General features: G+C 53.8%; 7 protein-coding genes across 7 annotated transcripts; 5 read left to right on the top strand and 2 right to left on the bottom strand.

The window, feature by feature from the left end:
- The first annotated feature begins 845 nt into the window (after nt 1-845).
- Nucleotides 846-3,009, top strand: BDZ99DRAFT_529812 (amino acid transporter). The gene is made up of 4 exons (XM_033726411.1): nt 846-1,211; nt 1,264-1,334; nt 1,397-1,593; nt 1,655-3,009. The coding sequence occupies exons 1-4, from the start codon at nt 1,065-1,067 to the stop codon at nt 2,815-2,817; spliced, it is 1,578 nt and encodes a 525-aa protein (XP_033584307.1). The 5' UTR covers nt 846-1,064; the 3' UTR covers nt 2,818-3,009.
- On the bottom strand, nt 2,881-5,865 carry BDZ99DRAFT_505095 (FabD/lysophospholipase-like protein). Its single transcript, XM_033724080.1, has 3 exons — nt 5,710-5,865; nt 4,362-5,645; nt 2,881-4,310 (listed from the first exon to the last, which is right to left on the bottom strand). The coding sequence occupies exons 1-3, from the start codon at nt 5,793-5,795 to the stop codon at nt 3,167-3,169; spliced, it is 2,514 nt and encodes an 837-aa protein (XP_033584308.1). The 5' UTR covers nt 5,796-5,865; the 3' UTR covers nt 2,881-3,166.
- Nucleotides 5,866-6,249: 384 nt separating this feature from the next.
- Nucleotides 6,250-8,821, top strand: BDZ99DRAFT_457089 (exocyst complex protein exo70). Its single transcript, XM_033718610.1, has 4 exons — nt 6,250-6,597; nt 6,646-6,730; nt 6,785-7,002; nt 7,066-8,821. Exons 1-4 carry the CDS (start codon nt 6,399-6,401, stop codon nt 8,460-8,462), a joined length of 1,899 nt encoding a protein of 632 aa, XP_033584309.1. The 5' UTR covers nt 6,250-6,398; the 3' UTR covers nt 8,463-8,821.
- Nucleotides 8,511-9,128, bottom strand: BDZ99DRAFT_13831 (uncharacterized protein). Its single transcript, XM_033712668.1, has one exon. It carries the CDS (start codon nt 8,972-8,974, stop codon nt 8,558-8,560), a length of 417 nt encoding a protein of 138 aa, XP_033584310.1. The 5' UTR covers nt 8,975-9,128; the 3' UTR covers nt 8,511-8,557.
- Nucleotides 9,129-9,703: 575 nt separating this feature from the next.
- On the top strand, nt 9,704-11,094 carry BDZ99DRAFT_374957 (Septin; the record flags this gene model as incomplete). Its single annotated transcript, XM_033714950.1, has 3 exons — nt 9,704-9,896; nt 9,949-10,412; nt 10,459-11,094. The coding sequence occupies 3 exons, from the start codon at nt 9,704-9,706 to the stop codon at nt 11,092-11,094; spliced, it is 1,293 nt and encodes a 430-aa protein (XP_033584311.1).
- A 1,014-nt stretch (nt 11,095-12,108) lies between these two features.
- BDZ99DRAFT_373815 (uncharacterized protein) lies at nt 12,109-13,021 on the top strand (the record flags this gene model as incomplete). Its single annotated transcript, XM_033714889.1, has 2 exons — nt 12,109-12,412; nt 12,483-13,021. The coding sequence occupies 2 exons, from the start codon at nt 12,109-12,111 to the stop codon at nt 13,019-13,021; spliced, it is 843 nt and encodes a 280-aa protein (XP_033584312.1).
- Nucleotides 13,022-14,314: 1,293 nt separating this feature from the next.
- Nucleotides 14,315-15,739, top strand: BDZ99DRAFT_529824 (uncharacterized protein; the record flags this gene model as incomplete). The annotated part of the gene is made up of 3 exons (XM_033726412.1): nt 14,315-14,987; nt 15,072-15,577; nt 15,608-15,739. Exons 1-3 carry the CDS (start codon nt 14,789-14,791, stop codon nt 15,737-15,739), a joined length of 837 nt encoding a protein of 278 aa, XP_033584313.1. The 5' UTR covers nt 14,315-14,788.
- Between the last annotated feature and the right edge of the window lie 301 nt (nt 15,740-16,040).

Genomic DNA, 16,040 nt, shown 5'->3' on the forward strand with positions numbered 1-16,040 from the left:
AGGAAGTCAAGCGGTGGATCCTTTGGGCATCGCCGCCAAGGTTCGAGCACGGCATGGATGAACTTGCAAGACGGACGGCGTCTCTGAGAGCCGTATCACCGGCCCAAATTAAACACAACGACGGCATCTCCAGGATATGCTCGATCGGAAGCAATCAAACACATGGACGGGAGCATGCAAGGTTGCACAGAGTGATTGCCAAACGTGCCCCGTGGTGAAGGTCCACAAGCCACACTCGGGCAGAAAAGACGTTCAGTGCCGAATGCGTCGTACCGCAGCCATCCCAGCATCATGGTCGTCTGTTGTACCGAATTGGAGAGGTTGACGGTTGACTGGGTATCCTCGTCGCGCCGAACTGCCCCGGCATGTCATCCAAGCTACCAGCGATGAATTGCTTTTTGCTCCTCCAACGGCACTTGCATCAACACCCCAGAGCCTCAACACCAGATATGGTGCGAGATGCATCGCCTGGCCAGCTCCGATCCCGTCTTTGCATCTACCGTGCCGAAACCGATCCACATCGCCACTGCTTCTGGCGGCATCCTCCTCGGCTGTCTCTCAACCCTGGCCTCATCTCCCACATTCTGTACCAGGGCAGAGTCAAACGACGACAGATGCTTGTACAACGGACGGCCCCCTCAACGCCACCGCCATGCACCGTACTTGAAGCGATCCCCAGATCCATGCCGTGATAGGAATTACCATGTGCGCGCTGTGCCATTGGCGGCGTCTCACGTCTCCACAGGCATGCAACTGCGTCCCGTATGACCCAGCCCGTATGACCCAGCCCGTATGTGAGCCCAACCCTTGCCGCAGCTGGGGTGCGAGGTGAGGGACAATGGAGTGCCCGAAGTTGCATTTCTTTAATCTATAGGACCAGGGTATGTTGATCAGTCTGACAGTGCCTTCTCCGCACTTTTCTTTCCCTCGATAGAGGTCCAAACCAGCTCTTGTCAACTCACGTCTTCAAGTCGATTTCTCTATAGTTTGCGTTGATCGCTGCTGTACTTGTCGTTGATTACATTCATCGGTTCTACGCGTCTTTGACTAAACAGTCGGCCAGTATGGAAGATCTCAAAGGCATAGGAACGCAGATTCGCGACAGCGGCAGTGCCGAGTCGCAATATGAAGACGGCGATGTTTCCGAGAAGAAAGGAACTCCCGATGATCGAAAAGATATGAATCGTATGGGCAAGATACAAGAGATGAGGGTATGTTCGATCTACGCCCCCACATAAGGTTGATGCAGCTGAGTCGCTGCAGCGAAACTTCAAATTCGTCTCAATCTTTGGCTATGCCATGATCCTGATGTCGACATGGGAAACTGGCCTAACGTAAGTATCCGGTGGAGAATTGTCCCATGTTGGTACTATATCTGACCCCGTAATAAACCCAGCACATTGGGTATTCCACTGCTTAATGGTGGAACTGGAGGCGCCATATTCGTGTATATCGGTACGGTAATCGGCATGTGTTTTGTTACTGTGTCTATGGCGGAAATGGCATCGATGGCTCCCACCAGCGGCGGTCAATACCACTGGGTTTCCGAGTTTGCTCCTCGAAGGCACCAGAAATTCCTCAGTTATCTAGTCGGTAAGCTTTCGAAGTCCTCGAGATTTGCAGACTTGAGTCACACGGATCTGACACCTGACAGGCTGGCTGTGCGTCCTGGGCTGGCAGACTGGCATACCCTCAGTCGGATACCTCGCAGGAACCCAGATTCAGGGCTTGATAATCCTCAACAACCCCAGCTATGTCCCAGAGCGATGGCACGGAACGCTTATAGTAATCGCTATAGCGTCTTACTCCATCATTTTCAACACGATACTCGCACGGAAGCTCCCTTTAGTCGAAGGCACAGTGCTGATTCTCCACATCTGTGGATTTTTCGCCGTTCTCATCGTGCTTTGGGTACTTGCACCTAGAAGCAAAGCTAGCAACGTCTTCGGTGGTTTCCAGGATAATGCGGGCTGGGGCAATGTAGGCCTCTCATGTCTCGTAGGGCAGTTGGCGCCCGTCTTTGGTTTGTTGGGCTCGGACTCTGCTACCCATATGTCAGAGGAGCTACGCAACGCCTCTTGGACGCTTCCACGAGCAATGGTGTGGACCGTGGCGGTGAATAGCGTGCTCGGCCTAGTGATGATCATCACGATTTGCTTCTGTCTCGGGGACGTTGAGACGATTCTTTCTACGCCAACCGGGTATCCGTATATCCAAGTGCTCTATAACGCCACGGGTTCCACGGCCGCCACGTCCGTCTTGGCTTCCATCTCTATCATTATGGCGACCTTCGGCTGCGTGAACAACGTCGCCACATCGTCTCGTCAGCTCTTCGCCTTCGCACGCGATCATGGTGTTCCGTTCGGCGACTTCCTATCTCACGTCCGCCTGGGCTGGGACATCCCCCTCAACGCCGTTCTAGTCTCGTTCGTCATCGCCATCCTCATGTCTCTCATCAACATCGGCAGCACCGTCGCATTCAATAGCATCGCCTCCCTTGGCACCTGTGCGCTGCTCTCCTCGTACATCATCTCTTGCTCCTGCATGTTCATCAAGCGCTGGCGCAACGAGCCTCTCCTCCCATCCCGTTTCAACCTTGGAAAGTATGGCCTCGTCATAAATGGGATATCGGTCGCTTATCTTTGTGTCGCGTTCGTGTTTGCCTTTTTCCCCTCGGTTCCCCACCCGGCGCCAGATTTCATGAACTGGAACATTCTCATTTACGGATGTACGGTGATCTTTTCGCTGGTATACTTTGTTTGGAAAGGGCGTCATCAATACGTTGGCCCGGTGGAATATTTGAACAAAGACATGTGATGAAGGCAGAGGGGCAAGACGTAGTGGAAAGTTGAAACCTCTAGGTGGCCATGGGCTGAACTGGGATGGGACAATAGAAAGCTCACTTAGATTTGAAGAGTACGAGACTTGAATACACAAACATGACAGGAGTGGAAATCAAGAGTGTGGAGAAGTGATTATGTGAAGCCTTACTGCTTATGACTAGCGCTAGAGGGTCCGGAATAAGATAGCCCTCAATTCCACGTGAGTTCAGTATGTGTCGACAATGGCGAAGCTCAAGAAAGTAAGGTAAGGTCGAGTTCAAGACCTATGGGTATAAAACATTCAATCTTAGCCAAAAAGAACTGCGCAACTCTCACCAAATCCCTCAACTGAAATGATCACCGTGATCCCCTTCGCCCAGCTTCCTCCCTACTGTGCCCCTCCGTAACTTCCACTGCCTCCTGTGTCGTTTTTCTTCGGCCTCCCTTTCTAATCTTTTGGCCCTCTTGCGCTCGTATACGGCCCTGACTGTCCGTCGTGTCTGCTCTTCGCCTTCCTGGAAATTTGTTCGGGCAAGAGACACGACGCTGTCAATCTGGTCTGGCGTGTAAACGAAGTTCCAAGTGGACATGAAATCTGACTTCTTGGGATCTACCCCGTTAACCTTTGGGTTAGAGACGAAGGGGAAATAAACAACAGTGATCCCAGCATTCGGCTGCAGGAGCTCCCAGTCCTCCTCGACGCGCTTGGAAGAAGGCGGTTCAGAGTCGCTGGTGCGCTCTTCAGTTGTGCCAACCCAGACATTGCAGTAACCCAACTCCTCGTTGACGGTAGCATGCTTCTTGGCTTCTTGCCGACGTTGGACTCTCTTTGCTTCATCCATCTTAGCGTTGGCGTCTTCATCTGACTTAGCTTGAGCAGCTTCAAGATCTTCGGCAATCTCCTGCTGAGACGCATCGGAGGGGGGCCACCCAGCGCCAATCGGCCAGCCCTTAATGCCTCTCTGCCTGGCATAACCGTCTGCAACTTTCAGCCAGTTGTCGGTCTTGACGTCCGCAGATGCGTCGAACGCGATGAGAATATCGACTTCCCGACCGGGGCGGAGAAGTGGGTATATAGGAAGGTTGTTCGACATCCCCGCGTCCATGAGCTGCAGATTGGCTGTTTTGTGAATACTTTCGGGACACGAAGATGGAAGCACATCTCTCATGCCTAGAGCGAAGTTGGGAATACCCGCGGGATCGATCGGATGAAGTTTGATTAGTTCCTCATCACGCTCCGAGATTAGCTGGTCGATACCATCGAACCCGGCGAGGCCTCTCATAATGGGCCGAATCTCCCTGTAGTAGTGGGACAGCGTTGCACAGAAAGCACTGCCCCAGATTCCCATTAAGAGTGGAACCCTTAGTTCGGGGAGTGCAAGGCCGTTTTGTCTCCAAACAGTTTTCCCGTTTTCGAACTTACGTCCAACGGCCCAGGTAGGGATACCCGCTTCAAGCTCCTCGCACCAGAATTCATACGGAGTGAACCTAAAGTGGCGTCAGTGGCAGGCAGTTTGAACAGTTGCAAGTTTCACGTACTCGAACCATTGGAACCAAGCTTCCCTTCTCGCTTTTGCTGATACCGCAACAGGATCTTTCATGTCTGACTGTTCTGCTAGTGGGATTTCGTGGCGCACTGCTGTATATATAGGTAGCGGGTGGGATCCGTCATCTATGTAACGTCGTTGATTGGAAATCTTGAAGTCGTACTCATCGACGGAGAGTTCACTCTTGGGTACAAGAAGTCTAGCTGCTAGGAGCAAGCCATAGATGTCCACAATCCCAAAATCTGCGTCCGGAATTCCTTTTGACTTTTCGACTAATCCGGATAGCAGATATTTGTTGGTTGGGGCACAGGTAAGTAACGGCAAAGCTGCAGGAGGAAATGCAATATGAACGCCTAGTCTGTTCTTTAAGTGGTCGATCAGTTTCTGATGACTCTGTCCAGTCATAGATGAGTAGTATAGTGTCTGGAGCCAGCAACTACCACTAACGCCGGCCGTGTAGGTTACACAGTCAAAGAGCCCGGCTTCGTGGGCCGAGAGGTAGGACGAACTTCCTGCAACAAGCGCCCGGAGACCGCCCCCAGACCCACACATAGCAATGGTAGGAACGTCCTCCGGGTGTATGTCTCTCTCGGCTACGCCTAGGTATTTGGAGATTGCACGTCTCGTGTGAGCCCGTCGTTTTTCTAAGAAGGCCTTCTCCTCTGTGCATATATCGTTCGAGACACGAACCACCGCATCCCATATGATTTCCGGGTTGATCTCGGGGTCATTTGCTTCGTACCAAATTTCTTCGGCGAGCGATCCGGGCGCCATTGAAAGCTCATTCTGGAGCTTATTCAAGAACCCGGGTAGGATCTTGAACCAGTCGGGAACGATAAAATCAACGATCGTATCGCCGATTGAGGTGACCGATTTCGAGGCAGTTGTGAGACTGCCCGTAAAGCCATCCCACGACGACGGCAGCCTTTCGGGCGTGGTCTCTTCTCCAGAGTCCGACACAACGCGAGTCTGAGGTGGCGGTTCCTGCTGACCGGATGCTACCTGGGACGTATCTGCTTCGTCAACTGTGGTACTCTCATGCTTATCCTCATTCCCACGTCCCCAGCTTCCGATGTACGGTATATTATTTGTCCAGCTGTTACTCTCCGAACTGTCGGCGCGTAGAGAGCGACGGGTGAAAGAGCCAGCCAGGTCATGAAGGTCGATAATCGAAGTGGAGAGAATTCCAACGGCAAAACTTGCGAGCAGAACTGATGGGGTGTATTTGAGCGCTTGTGCACCGCTGGGAGGAACTTGTGCTCTACGCGTGAATAGTCTTCAGAAGTGTTAGTATTTTCTGCTTCAAGCCTTACAAACGTCGATGACATTCGAAACATTACCTTTGACGCGTGAAGTTCAGCCCATAGGGCCCAGAGCGCCCTCCTCTCCTCGACCCAGCCGTCCGAACTGACGAGCTCTTCAGCATGCTGTCCTATACGTACGCTAGATTGCGGGAGTAGAGGGAGGAGCGGAAGGCGAACGCCCGATTGGGCATATGGCAAAGTTATATCATGCTATTCTGCAATGGCAATCGTATGACAGCTTCCAGGTTTTCAACAATGACGCCGTTCTGTCGTGGGAAGCTGCCCTGCCAAGGGATCTCGGGAACTGACCCTAGGCCTTTTCGGATCGATCGGGAGCGATAGGGTGTGATATGCATTTGAAGTGACCCATGGGGCGCGCGATAATTCACCTAACACATGGAGACATATCTCCAGGCTAATTGTGTGCGGGGACACTACTTTCACATATTGGATTTGATCCATGGATAGTAGTAGAGGGGGATGAGCACGTCACGGCCAATCGGGGCCTAGTGCTAGAGCGGACCACATGTCCACTTATATGAGGCTCTGAAACTATTGATATCACCAAGCCGTCGAGGTCATAGCCCTTTATTCACTTCTTGTTGCATACTTCCTCGTTGTCGCATCCTAGATAATACGGCGGAGTCTCTCAGGATCACTGTCCGTACATACATTCCTCGCCCGCTCTCAGGGAAGAGCTCCGGAGAGCTCCAGCGGCAGGCGCGATGGTTGCACCACGAAAAGCGGCCCTCGCGGAGGAGAGCGCAGAGGTCGAGGTGCTGTTCGCCAACATGGAGAAGCTGAAAGGCTTGACGAAGAGGATCCAGGGCTCGTTGAATCGCTTGGAGACCAGTGGCAAGAATGTTCAGGACGCGATAGGGCCCATCTATGGGAACACGCAGAAACTACAGACGACCAACTCGAGTACGTGCCGCCAGCATGCAATTTGAGCAGGTCTAACTGGCGGAATAGATATCGACAGAATCATCGAGGCTATAGATAGGATACGAGAGCCCCTGGACCAGCGCAACCGCGAAGAGCGCATCATTCGCGCCGGGTGAGCTCTGCAACACCAAGCACTGTGACCGCGAGATGCTGATGTTTGCGTTAGACCAAGAAAAGTCCCCCTCCAAGATTACATGGCCTCCCTCGACCGAACCACCCAGGCCTTGGCCGACCTCCGTCGCTCCAACCTCCGGTCGAACCAACAAGCAGTAGCGGAACTGAGCACTCTGTTGAAAACTGGTACAAAACAGCTGGAGGAAATATTCCGGGAGATTCTCCAGGAGGATGCACGAACCGTGGAGCCTCTACACTACATAACTAAGCGTAGGTGATACGACTGCTGAAACTGAACACTGCTGAAACTGAACACTGCTGATGTAGCTGCAGAGCTTCCATTTCCTACCCTTGCAGAAGACCGACTGTCTAGATTGCGACTCATAAGTGCCCATGTCTCGGCGTCGTTTGCTCAAATGTCGCAGACGGACGTGAGAGAGACCCCAACAGAAAGAATCTATGCCGAAATCCGGGGAGACTACCTAACCAAATCATTGAGCAATTTGGCAGCCGCTTCGGTGACGACGGCCAGGAAAACCACTGCAGATGCAATATACCGACAGGGAACAAATGCCATTGGTACGTACGCCCAGGGTATCGAAGGGATATATTTGGCCGAGTACGACAATCTTTGTCCGATTTTCTCTCGCGAAGAGTGGGCCAAGGTGTACCCGTCCACCTGCCAGAGCTCCTTGAATGAATTCACGAAGACGTTGCGCGAACTAAATACCCACATACAGAAGAATCTAATGACAGACTGCTTTCTTGGGTATGAAATTATCGAGATTGTATCAACGCTCTCTATCAGGCTGGAAACCAAGACGGGGGAGCTCAAGCGCCCTATCGCAGACTCCCTGAAACCTATCCGGGAAACATGCAAAGCGTCACTCCCAAAGCTGCTCGAAGACACACGATCACGCGTACAAACTCTCATCGCGTTGCCAATGGACGGTGGTCCCGTTTCACTCACGAACGACACCATGACTAAGTTGCAGACAATGACTGGGTATTTGTCTCCACTGTCATCCATCATGACTTCGCTAGGAGATGGCGGTTGGTCGACCAGTTCAGCCTCGACCTCGTCAACATCAATTCCCACGATAAAGTCGTTCGACGTTGGCGCCGATGGTCGACAGCTCTTCGCCCACTACGCTTCCGACATGCTAGAGACTCTGTTGTCTAATCTAGAAATCAAGTCGAGGACATTGCTCAAGGGCAGGGGCCTGCAAGGCGTATTCCTTTCCAACAATGTGGCGATTGTTGATCGGATGATTCGATCATCAGAGCTGCAAGCCCTCTTGGGCAGCTATGCGCCCAAGCTCGAGCTTTGGCGGAAGAAGGCAACCGCGACATATCTCGAGCCGTGGCGAGAGCCATCTGCATATCTCCTTGACGTCCAGTACACCAACCGTAGCGGCCGGCCGCACTCTGGGGGAGCAACGACTACCGACTCGGCTCAGATCGTCAAGGGTCTGAGCTCCAAGGACAAGGACGCGATCAAGGAGAAGCTCAAGAACTTCAACACCAGCTTCGAAGAGCTCCTTTCGCGACACAAGAGCTACAAGCTAGAGAGGGAGGTGCGGTCCCAGCTAGCGCGGGATGTGCAAAACGTTATCGAGCCACTGTACGGACGCTTCTGGGACCGGTATCACGAAATCGATAAGGGCAAGGGCAAGTACATCAAGTATGATAAGAGCCAACTCGCGTCGACGCTGGCTGGGCTGGGCTGATTGCGGGGGTATTTGCTATACACCGGTCGCGGCGTTTGGAGCGACTGGATGGTGAAATGCAGGGCTGCATGCTATTGGATATACCATTGTCGTTACTATGTAGTCTTCGTTAGCTTGGCGTCAGGCGCTATGCAGTGTATTGTGGTCGTCTGCACGAGTTGCTGGGGATCGATCAGGGTGGGTTTCATTCGCAGCGAACTCTGGGAGCGAATAGTATTACCTATAGCCTGAAGGACAGTCTTGCTCTCACAGGCGAATGAGCTTCTCGCGATACTGGGTAGACCTTGACATGTCGCAGCCACTGTGATCGAATCTGGGGCCGGTGCACGTGAGGAACCAGAGAGTGACACGTAGAGGAATGGGCATAGTGAGACGCCACACCACGCTGGCTGCAGCTGTACACAGAAATGCTCCTGCGGTGCATCAACGAGACGCAATTGTGTCAGAGCCGGCCTGTCGTCTCTCGTGTCGTGAAATAGCCCTCTCCGCACCCACAGCCGCCAGCCGTGCATTCACCTACAGCTCGCAGAGGACGTTGCCCACCGGCGCGCACGGAGACGGGGAATTTACTAGTGTGGACTGCGCGACCCCTGCCAACCTTTTGCCAGACCCCTTTCCTGCCTACTTTCGCGATCCCACCACCACGCCTTCCCCAACACCATCGCAGTCTCCCCGACTCTCTGCCCCATCCTACGAGGCCGCTGTTGACCTCGACGCTGCTGTCTCCGCCTCGTTGCACCCACTCCACGCGAAACACGCCTCGACTGACTGGTGAGCTGCCTCCCTGTCTGCACCGTGCAGGCCTCCCGGGCCTAGGATTCCCGCGCGACCCCAATGCTTTTCTCCATCACTGCCGTGGCCGCCGACTCTTCCTGGAATCTTTGCTGACCACTCTTCGCGTATAGAAGTCTTACGCCTCACCCTCTGTGTCGCCCACGTCGTCTCGACTCGCCATGGGTAAGCTTCCTTTCCTCCTTGCTGGCCAATTCCATCCCATCATACGGCCGCGCATCTATGAAGCATGTTCGAGTATAACACAGCTCTGGAAGGTGGCTGGGATGGCCATTGGGCCGTGTCTAGACTCGCTGAGCCCTTCACAACAAAGCATTTGGTAGGACTGACTTTCTGGTTCTCTAGCAACTCAAGCCCCACCTGCACCTGCGCGTGCCTCGCCATCTCCCGCGGCCGCTGCTGTCCCTAATGGAAAGCCAGCGTCCCCATATGTGGAACGCAGCAACCCTATGCCAAATGGCCAAGGCTCTGCTCCCCAGACCGTCACTTCCAAGGACCCCAAGGCCGCAGCACAGGCTGCCAGCGACATGAGGAACATTGTTCGAAGGAAATTGACTGGCTACGTCGGGTTCGCGAATCTGCCCAATCAATGGCACCGCAAGAGTGTGCGGAAAGGGTTCAACTTCAATGTCATGGTAGTCGGTATGCATCCCCTTGGAAGTTCCTTGATTCACTCCTGACCATCCAATCTTAGGCGAGTCTGGACTCGGTAAATCTACTCTTGTAAACACCCTGTTCAACACCTCGCTCTACCCGCCGAAGGAGCGCAAGCCCCCGAGCCTTGACATCTCCAAGACCGTCTCCATACAATCCATTAGCGCCGACATTGAGGAGAACGGCGTGCGCCTCCGTCTGACGGTTGTTGATACTCCCGGCTTTGGCGATTTCATCAACAATGACGAGTCGTGGGACCCAATCGTCAAGAACATCGAGCAGCGCTTCGATGCCTACCTCGACGCTGAGAACAAGGTCAACCGCATGAACATTGTCGACAACCGCATCCATGCTTGCGTTTATTTCATCCAGCCAACTGGCCACTCTCTGAAGCCATTGGATGTGGAAGTTATGCGTAAACTTCACACCAAGGTCAACCTGATCCCCGTCATTGCCAAAGCCGACACCTTGACGGACGAAGAAATCAGCAACTTCAAGCAGAGAGTAAGTGATAAGACATGATGATGTCTATTGTTGCTAATTTGTCCAGATTCTCGCAGATATTCATCACCACAAGATCCAAATATTCGAAGGACCCCGTTACGAGCTGGACGATGAGGAGACCATTGCCGAAAATAACGAGATCATGTCCAAGGTGCCCTTTGCCGTCGTCGGTGCCAACGCCGATGTCACCACTGCCGACGGACGCAAGGTCCGTGGCCGCCGTTACCCCTGGGGAGTTATCGAGGTCGATAACGAGGAACACTGCGATTTCGTCAAGCTCCGCCAGATGCTCATCCGCACCCACATGGAGGAGCTTAAGGAGAACACCAACAACTTCTTGTACGAGAACTACCGCTCTGAGAAGCTCACTGCAATGGGCGTGCAGCAAGACTCGAGCGTATTCAAGGAGATCAACCCGGCTGTTAAGCAGGAGGAGGAGCGCTCGCTGCACGAGGCCAAGCTGCAGAAGATGGAACTGGAGATGAAGATGGTGTTCCAGCAGAAGGTAGCCGAGAAGGAGAGCAAGCTCAAGCAGAGCGAAGAGGAGCTGTACGCAAGACACAGGGAGATGAAGGAGCAACTGGACAGACAGCGACAAGAGCTCGAGGAAAAGAAGGCGAGGGTCGAAAGCGGACGGCCGCTCGAGGAGAAGGGCAAGAGAAAGGGGTTCTCCCTGCGCTAAGCGCGCCCAGTGCGACGCGGCGATGCAACAACGGGGACAGTGGTGATGGCGAACGAAGACCGCGCAGAAAAGCTCCTCTTCTCGATTCTCTTTTGACAGATCCCTTTAATTTCAAAGTCTCGCGCCGGCAGACACTGGGTGGCTGCCGGCAAAGGTTAGTTAATACACAACGACGGGGGCGAGTTGGGGCTTCGAGCGCGGTTCTCCCTTGGTTTTTAGCTTGCTTAGGTGTGTTGTTTGATACCAGCAGCATTGCACTCCCTTCTCTTTTCTTCCGGATTATTTTAGTAGAAGCAGGGAGCAGGTTGCAGAGGCTGTTTCTGTCACGGAGGTGCGAGGAGGCCGGTCTGCGAGTTGCTTCCTCTCATGTATTCTACAGATCAGCCCAGTATCTAGTTGGTTTCATTTGTGAGCCCTACATGTCTTCTGTCCGCGTGAAGTCTGAGTGGGTTATGAAGCCAGATTGGAAAGTGATGCATAGGTGTTGCCTCCGGTGAACGTATCCAATGTGAAGTCACGTGCCTAGTCCTAGTGGCGCCTGAGACTAGGAGGTACGCCGGCGCCTGAATGGAGCAGCATTTCGTCACCACCCGCCGCTGCGAATTCTGGTTTCCTTCGCGCATCGGGCTGCTTGCTCAAAACACCGCCTTCCACCTTTCTCGTCTGCTCCTCTACTCCCTCACGAACACCACTGCCAGATCACCTACGCCCGTCTTCCCTCACTAACCGCCATTATTCCTGCTTCAGCCATACAAGGTAGGTCCGCGATTCTACGAGCTTCGGATCGTCGTCACAGCACCCCGGCAGGCGCCTCAGAGCCCCAGCCACCACTCCAATTGCCAGGTGTTCTTCACCCTCCTCCGCTGCCTCCTCCTTCCTGCACACACAATCCTACTCTCGCCGCAATCCTTATATTCTTATTCTCCATTAAGCTCTCTTGCTATATCCTCAATTCTCGCTGACAGCAGTAGCCTGACCCCCGCAGCACACGACAGCCGCACACACACCTCAGCCATGGCCCCTCCTCCGCCCACCGCGCAGCCCCTAGGGCAGCGGCTGGCAGCTCTCGCCCAGACTCTGCAGTTCGCATGGTTCGTCGGGCACGTCACTCTGCTCCTCTCCACTCTGCGATATGGCTTGTCCTATATCCTGTTCAATTTCTCGTCGCGATGGGCCAAGGTCTCTTATCGCCTCGCCTTCATCTCAGCCGCCGCTACCTACGGCATTGTCGTTTACAAGGCATACCGCGCACGCGTGAGGCAAGGAAAGCAAGGTGGACTTGTGTCAATGGCTACGGACGAGAATGTCCAGTATCTTGGTACGGCGGCTTCGGCTCCCCAGGCAGCTCCTCATATGACACAACCTGATCTGACTGCTCTCCAATACAGGCATGGCCCTCGTTTGGCTCTTCTCGCGCCAGATTCCTCTAGCTATTCTGCCGTTCGCAGTCTACTCCATCTTCCATGTCGCGACCTACACACGCGCCAATCTCCTCCCGACTCTCCAAGCCGCCCCAGCTGGCGTCTCCCCGGGCAAGCCCAAGCCGTCTGGCATCTCCGAGACTATTGGCAAGTTTGTCAAGGAGTATTATGATGGCAGCATGACGCTCGTCGCCATCCTTGAAATCGCCCTCTGGTTCCGCGTGCTCGGCTCTGCGCTGCTGTTCCAGAAGGGCAGCTGGATCTTGATCGGCATCTACACCGTCTTCTTCCGTGCCCGCTATGCTCAGAGCACTTTCGTCCAGGGCGCCATCTCGCAACTTACGGCCCGCGCGGATGCGCAATTGGCAAATCAGAGCACTCCACCGGCCGTGAGGCAGGGCTGGGAGACCTTCAAGGCCATTGTGCGCCAAGCTGCGGACGCTACCGATATCCGCAAGTACGTTGGTGGTCAGACTGGTGGCCCGGGTCCCAAGAAGGCTCAGTAGATGCATTAGCCTCAGCGCCGTCCTCGTCGAACATTGGCACCGCAACAACGAATTAACAGTTGATTTTGCTTAAGAACGAGAAACGACTATGATGAAGACGGTGCTAGTGTTGGCTTCTAGTTATGGTAGTCACTGGGCGAATATCAGCAGCAGTTGGGACATGTGAGCATCAAGGGATGCCACAGTTTACGACGAAAGATGATTATGAAATGGGGCGGTATACAGTCGGGCGAGTATGCCGGTTTCCTGGGTTTGCCGAGCGAGAGGGTGAACGAAGGGGCATGTTCAGCTGAAGTATCGAACGAATGAGTCGTGAATGAGAAAAGCTCGGGTTCCCAGTCCTAATTCCACGGTTCATAGAGGAGCGTCTGCTTGTACTTCTGATGCGTGGGATTGCTTGACACTGGGGGTAGCTTGGTCTGCGTTGTTACTCGATTTTGGTTCCCTATTTCCTCAGCCCGGTGTAGTCGTATTGCGAGAGCCGGTCGAATATCTTCTAGCTTATACTTCTTGCCCTCCCAGGCAATCTTGCATTTCCAATTTTCTGGATGTGACGAGAGTAGACAACTAACAGTGATGCACAAAGGAATAAGGGTCCAATGATGCTATCTATATCCTGCTTATGTACACACTGCTGATATAGCAGTCTATTCATATTCACATGCCTAGAACTCAGTGTCTCTTCCACCCCCCATCACCAATTGGAAGCAGTGTGCGCGCTATCCAGCACCAAGACCGCAACGTGCATGAACGATCTGGGCATTCGCCGACTTTTGCCGGGGTTAGAGCGGTGAAGGTGTGCTCTAGCTGGCGCCCCACCATGTACTAGAACGCACGCTATCCCCACCCGGCCCAAGACACCCGGAAACGACTTCTGGAGACTCCGACGAAGGGTAGAGGAATGGGGAGGGAGAGTGGTGGTTGAAAGCGCACTGTGGGGTCGCATATTGGCAATATACGGCGAATGTAAGGTCCTCTGGATATTCAACACCCCGCCATGATATATGCCTAGGAAAGGCTACGATCTACAAATGTGGGTGAGTATTCTGATGATAGTGCCCTTTATAGCCAAGGTAATAGAAATCTTACTCTCTTTAGAAGCAGCTGTCAAGCACCTCGTAGAACTATGGCTGTCACGAGATCCTCAACAGGACTCACCTGCCACGGGCACTCTCCCCCAACGCTGGCAAAGCCACCGCCAGATCTCGGCTGCATCGATGGCACCTTCAGCGCACACTCCTCGGGCCAGCAAGCGCGGTGGAGGCTGATGAGCTGGCGCACACCACTGCAGGCTGGGGCAACAGCGGCAGAAAGCACGTCAGCCGTACACCGCGACTTTCAATCCGCACACCAGCGAAAAGTGAGGGGAACCAGCCCAGCGGCGCCGCGTTTGGCACAAGCTTTTGGCTGTGGGTAGGGGCTTAATGCCTGTACCTGGGTGTACATATGCTGGAGGAGGTTCGCCGCACACGGAAGGGTGAGCTTTCTCCACGTTTCGCGATTTCCAAGCCATTACACCACACCGCACGAGCACGAAGCGGCAAACCCTCAGCCTCCCTTCTGTACTTAGTATAAGCTTTTTGGTCTTGTTGCTCTCAGCCGCGAGGCTTCTAGCCGAGTCACGGATCTTTACAAAAAGCGAGCTGGCTCCTATTCTTTGACTCTCCCATAACACCACCGTTTGTCTCTCGCTATTCACCGTCCAGGGCGGCCGCAAAGAAGACATAGTACATAGTTTGCTGTTGATGCCTTTGCACACCCGCCATCATGAACTCACCAGCCTTGTCGGATATTTCGCTCAGCGATGAGGCGCTCGATGCATATTTTGCAACCTCTTACGTCCCGCCGTCCATGTGGCCCACCCCACCACCTGTCACGCCCGAGATGGGTGGAAGTCTTTCCAAAAGCATGGAGGGAGTCGTAGAGGATTCGTTCACGTGTTTGGTTACCGGGGAAGACTTGCTTGGTATGTATTAGTCCTCTTCTGTTCTCAAATTGAGGGATACTATGCCTATGTGTAGATTGTCTAACAGTACTCCTCCAGGCCCAGCAACCCACCTCAGCAGCCTCATTCCCCCAAACGCCTGCCAAAACCGGCCCTCAGCCCCACGGATCGCCCAATACCTCTCCCGCAGCGCTCTCCCAATCGAGCTCATCGCCTTCTCGGCCTGCATGCTCGACAACCTGACCTCACGCTTTGCCACGACCTGGCTAAACGCATGCCAGGACACGGCCGTCAACCCGACGGGTCTTTCCCACTCTTTGACGCGCCCAAGCGACCAATTCCCACCGACCCTCCGGCGTACCCGTCAACTCATCCCCGTGGACCCGGAACTCATCGTGCTCGCGGCTCTATCACTCACTAACTCCTACCACCAAGACCACTCCTTCTCGAAGGAGTTCTGGACCACGGTCGTGGCCGAGAGAAAGTTCTCGGTTCGCCAGTTGAACGTCACTATCTCAGCTATGCTAGCGGATTTAAATTACCGACTGCAGGTGTTCACGGCGGAGAGGGTTGAGGAGGCGTTGGAGTATATGAGGAGGGTCGGCAGGACGGTTGCTCGGGAAAAGGAACTAGATGAGAAGGATGTGGTGAACGAGACGCCAGGTATGGATATGGGGCTGAAAGGGAGGAGGGAGCGGCCGGCGCTTAAGGTTCCGATGGCAGGGACCTCGATATGGATGAATGGACAGTGTACGCCAGAGCCGAGCCCGTGAGAATCAGAAAAGAAGAACGGAAGGGAAAGCTCTGTCGAGGAGATCGAATGAGATCGTGGATACGGGTTGGGAGAGGTCATGCCTTTACATGACTACACAAGATCTAAGGTTTTCGATGGATATTGACAAAGCGCAGCGGATTCTGCTGCAGCATTTCGATCTTCTTCCGGGTCATTAGGGAGTCCACGCCGGTTTCTTTTTCTATACTCTCGTGCCTTTCACTGGTGAGCTGATAGCGCTTGGTGTTTCTGGGCGGACGGTTGCACGATACCCCTTTTGCGGCTTTACGGAGCTTGACAGC

Source organism: Mytilinidion resinicola (assembly GCF_010093595.1).
Source record: "Mytilinidion resinicola strain CBS 304.34 unplaced genomic scaffold BDZ99scaffold_1, whole genome shotgun sequence".
NCBI classification, from domain to species: Eukaryota; Fungi; Ascomycota; class Dothideomycetes; order Mytilinidiales; family Mytilinidiaceae; genus Mytilinidion; species Mytilinidion resinicola.

Excerpts from the sequence above, each read along its gene's own strand:
- BDZ99DRAFT_529812 (XM_033726411.1), top strand. The coding sequence starts at position 1,065 with ATGGAAGATCTCAAAGGCATAGGAACGCAGATTCGCGACAGCGGCAGT. Across the intron at positions 1,212-1,263 it reads GCAAGATACAAGAGATGAGG|CGAAACTTCAAATTCGTCTC; the intron begins GTATGTTCGATC and ends GAGTCGCTGCAG. Across the intron at positions 1,594-1,654 it reads ATTCCTCAGTTATCTAGTCG|GCTGGCTGTGCGTCCTGGGC; the intron begins GTAAGCTTTCGA and ends GACACCTGACAG.
- BDZ99DRAFT_505095 (XM_033724080.1), bottom strand. The coding sequence starts at position 5,795 with ATGCTGAAGAGCTCGTCAGTTCGGACGGCTGGGTCGAGGAGAGGAGGG. Across the intron at positions 5,646-5,709 it reads CTGAACTTCACGCGTCAAAG|ACTATTCACGCGTAGAGCAC; the intron begins GTAATGTTTCGA and ends ACACTTCTGAAG. Across the intron at positions 4,311-4,361 it reads GCTTGGTTCCAATGGTTCGA|GTTCACTCCGTATGAATTCT; the intron begins GTACGTGAAACT and ends ACGCCACTTTAG.
- BDZ99DRAFT_457089 (XM_033718610.1), top strand. The coding sequence starts at position 6,399 with ATGGTTGCACCACGAAAAGCGGCCCTCGCGGAGGAGAGCGCAGAGGTC. Across the intron at positions 6,598-6,645 it reads ACTACAGACGACCAACTCGA|ATATCGACAGAATCATCGAG; the intron begins GTACGTGCCGCC and ends CTGGCGGAATAG. Across the intron at positions 7,003-7,065 it reads TCTACACTACATAACTAAGC|AGCTTCCATTTCCTACCCTT; the intron begins GTAGGTGATACG and ends ATGTAGCTGCAG.
- BDZ99DRAFT_13831 (XM_033712668.1), bottom strand. The coding sequence starts at position 8,974 with ATGCACGGCTGGCGGCTGTGGGTGCGGAGAGGGCTATTTCACGACACG.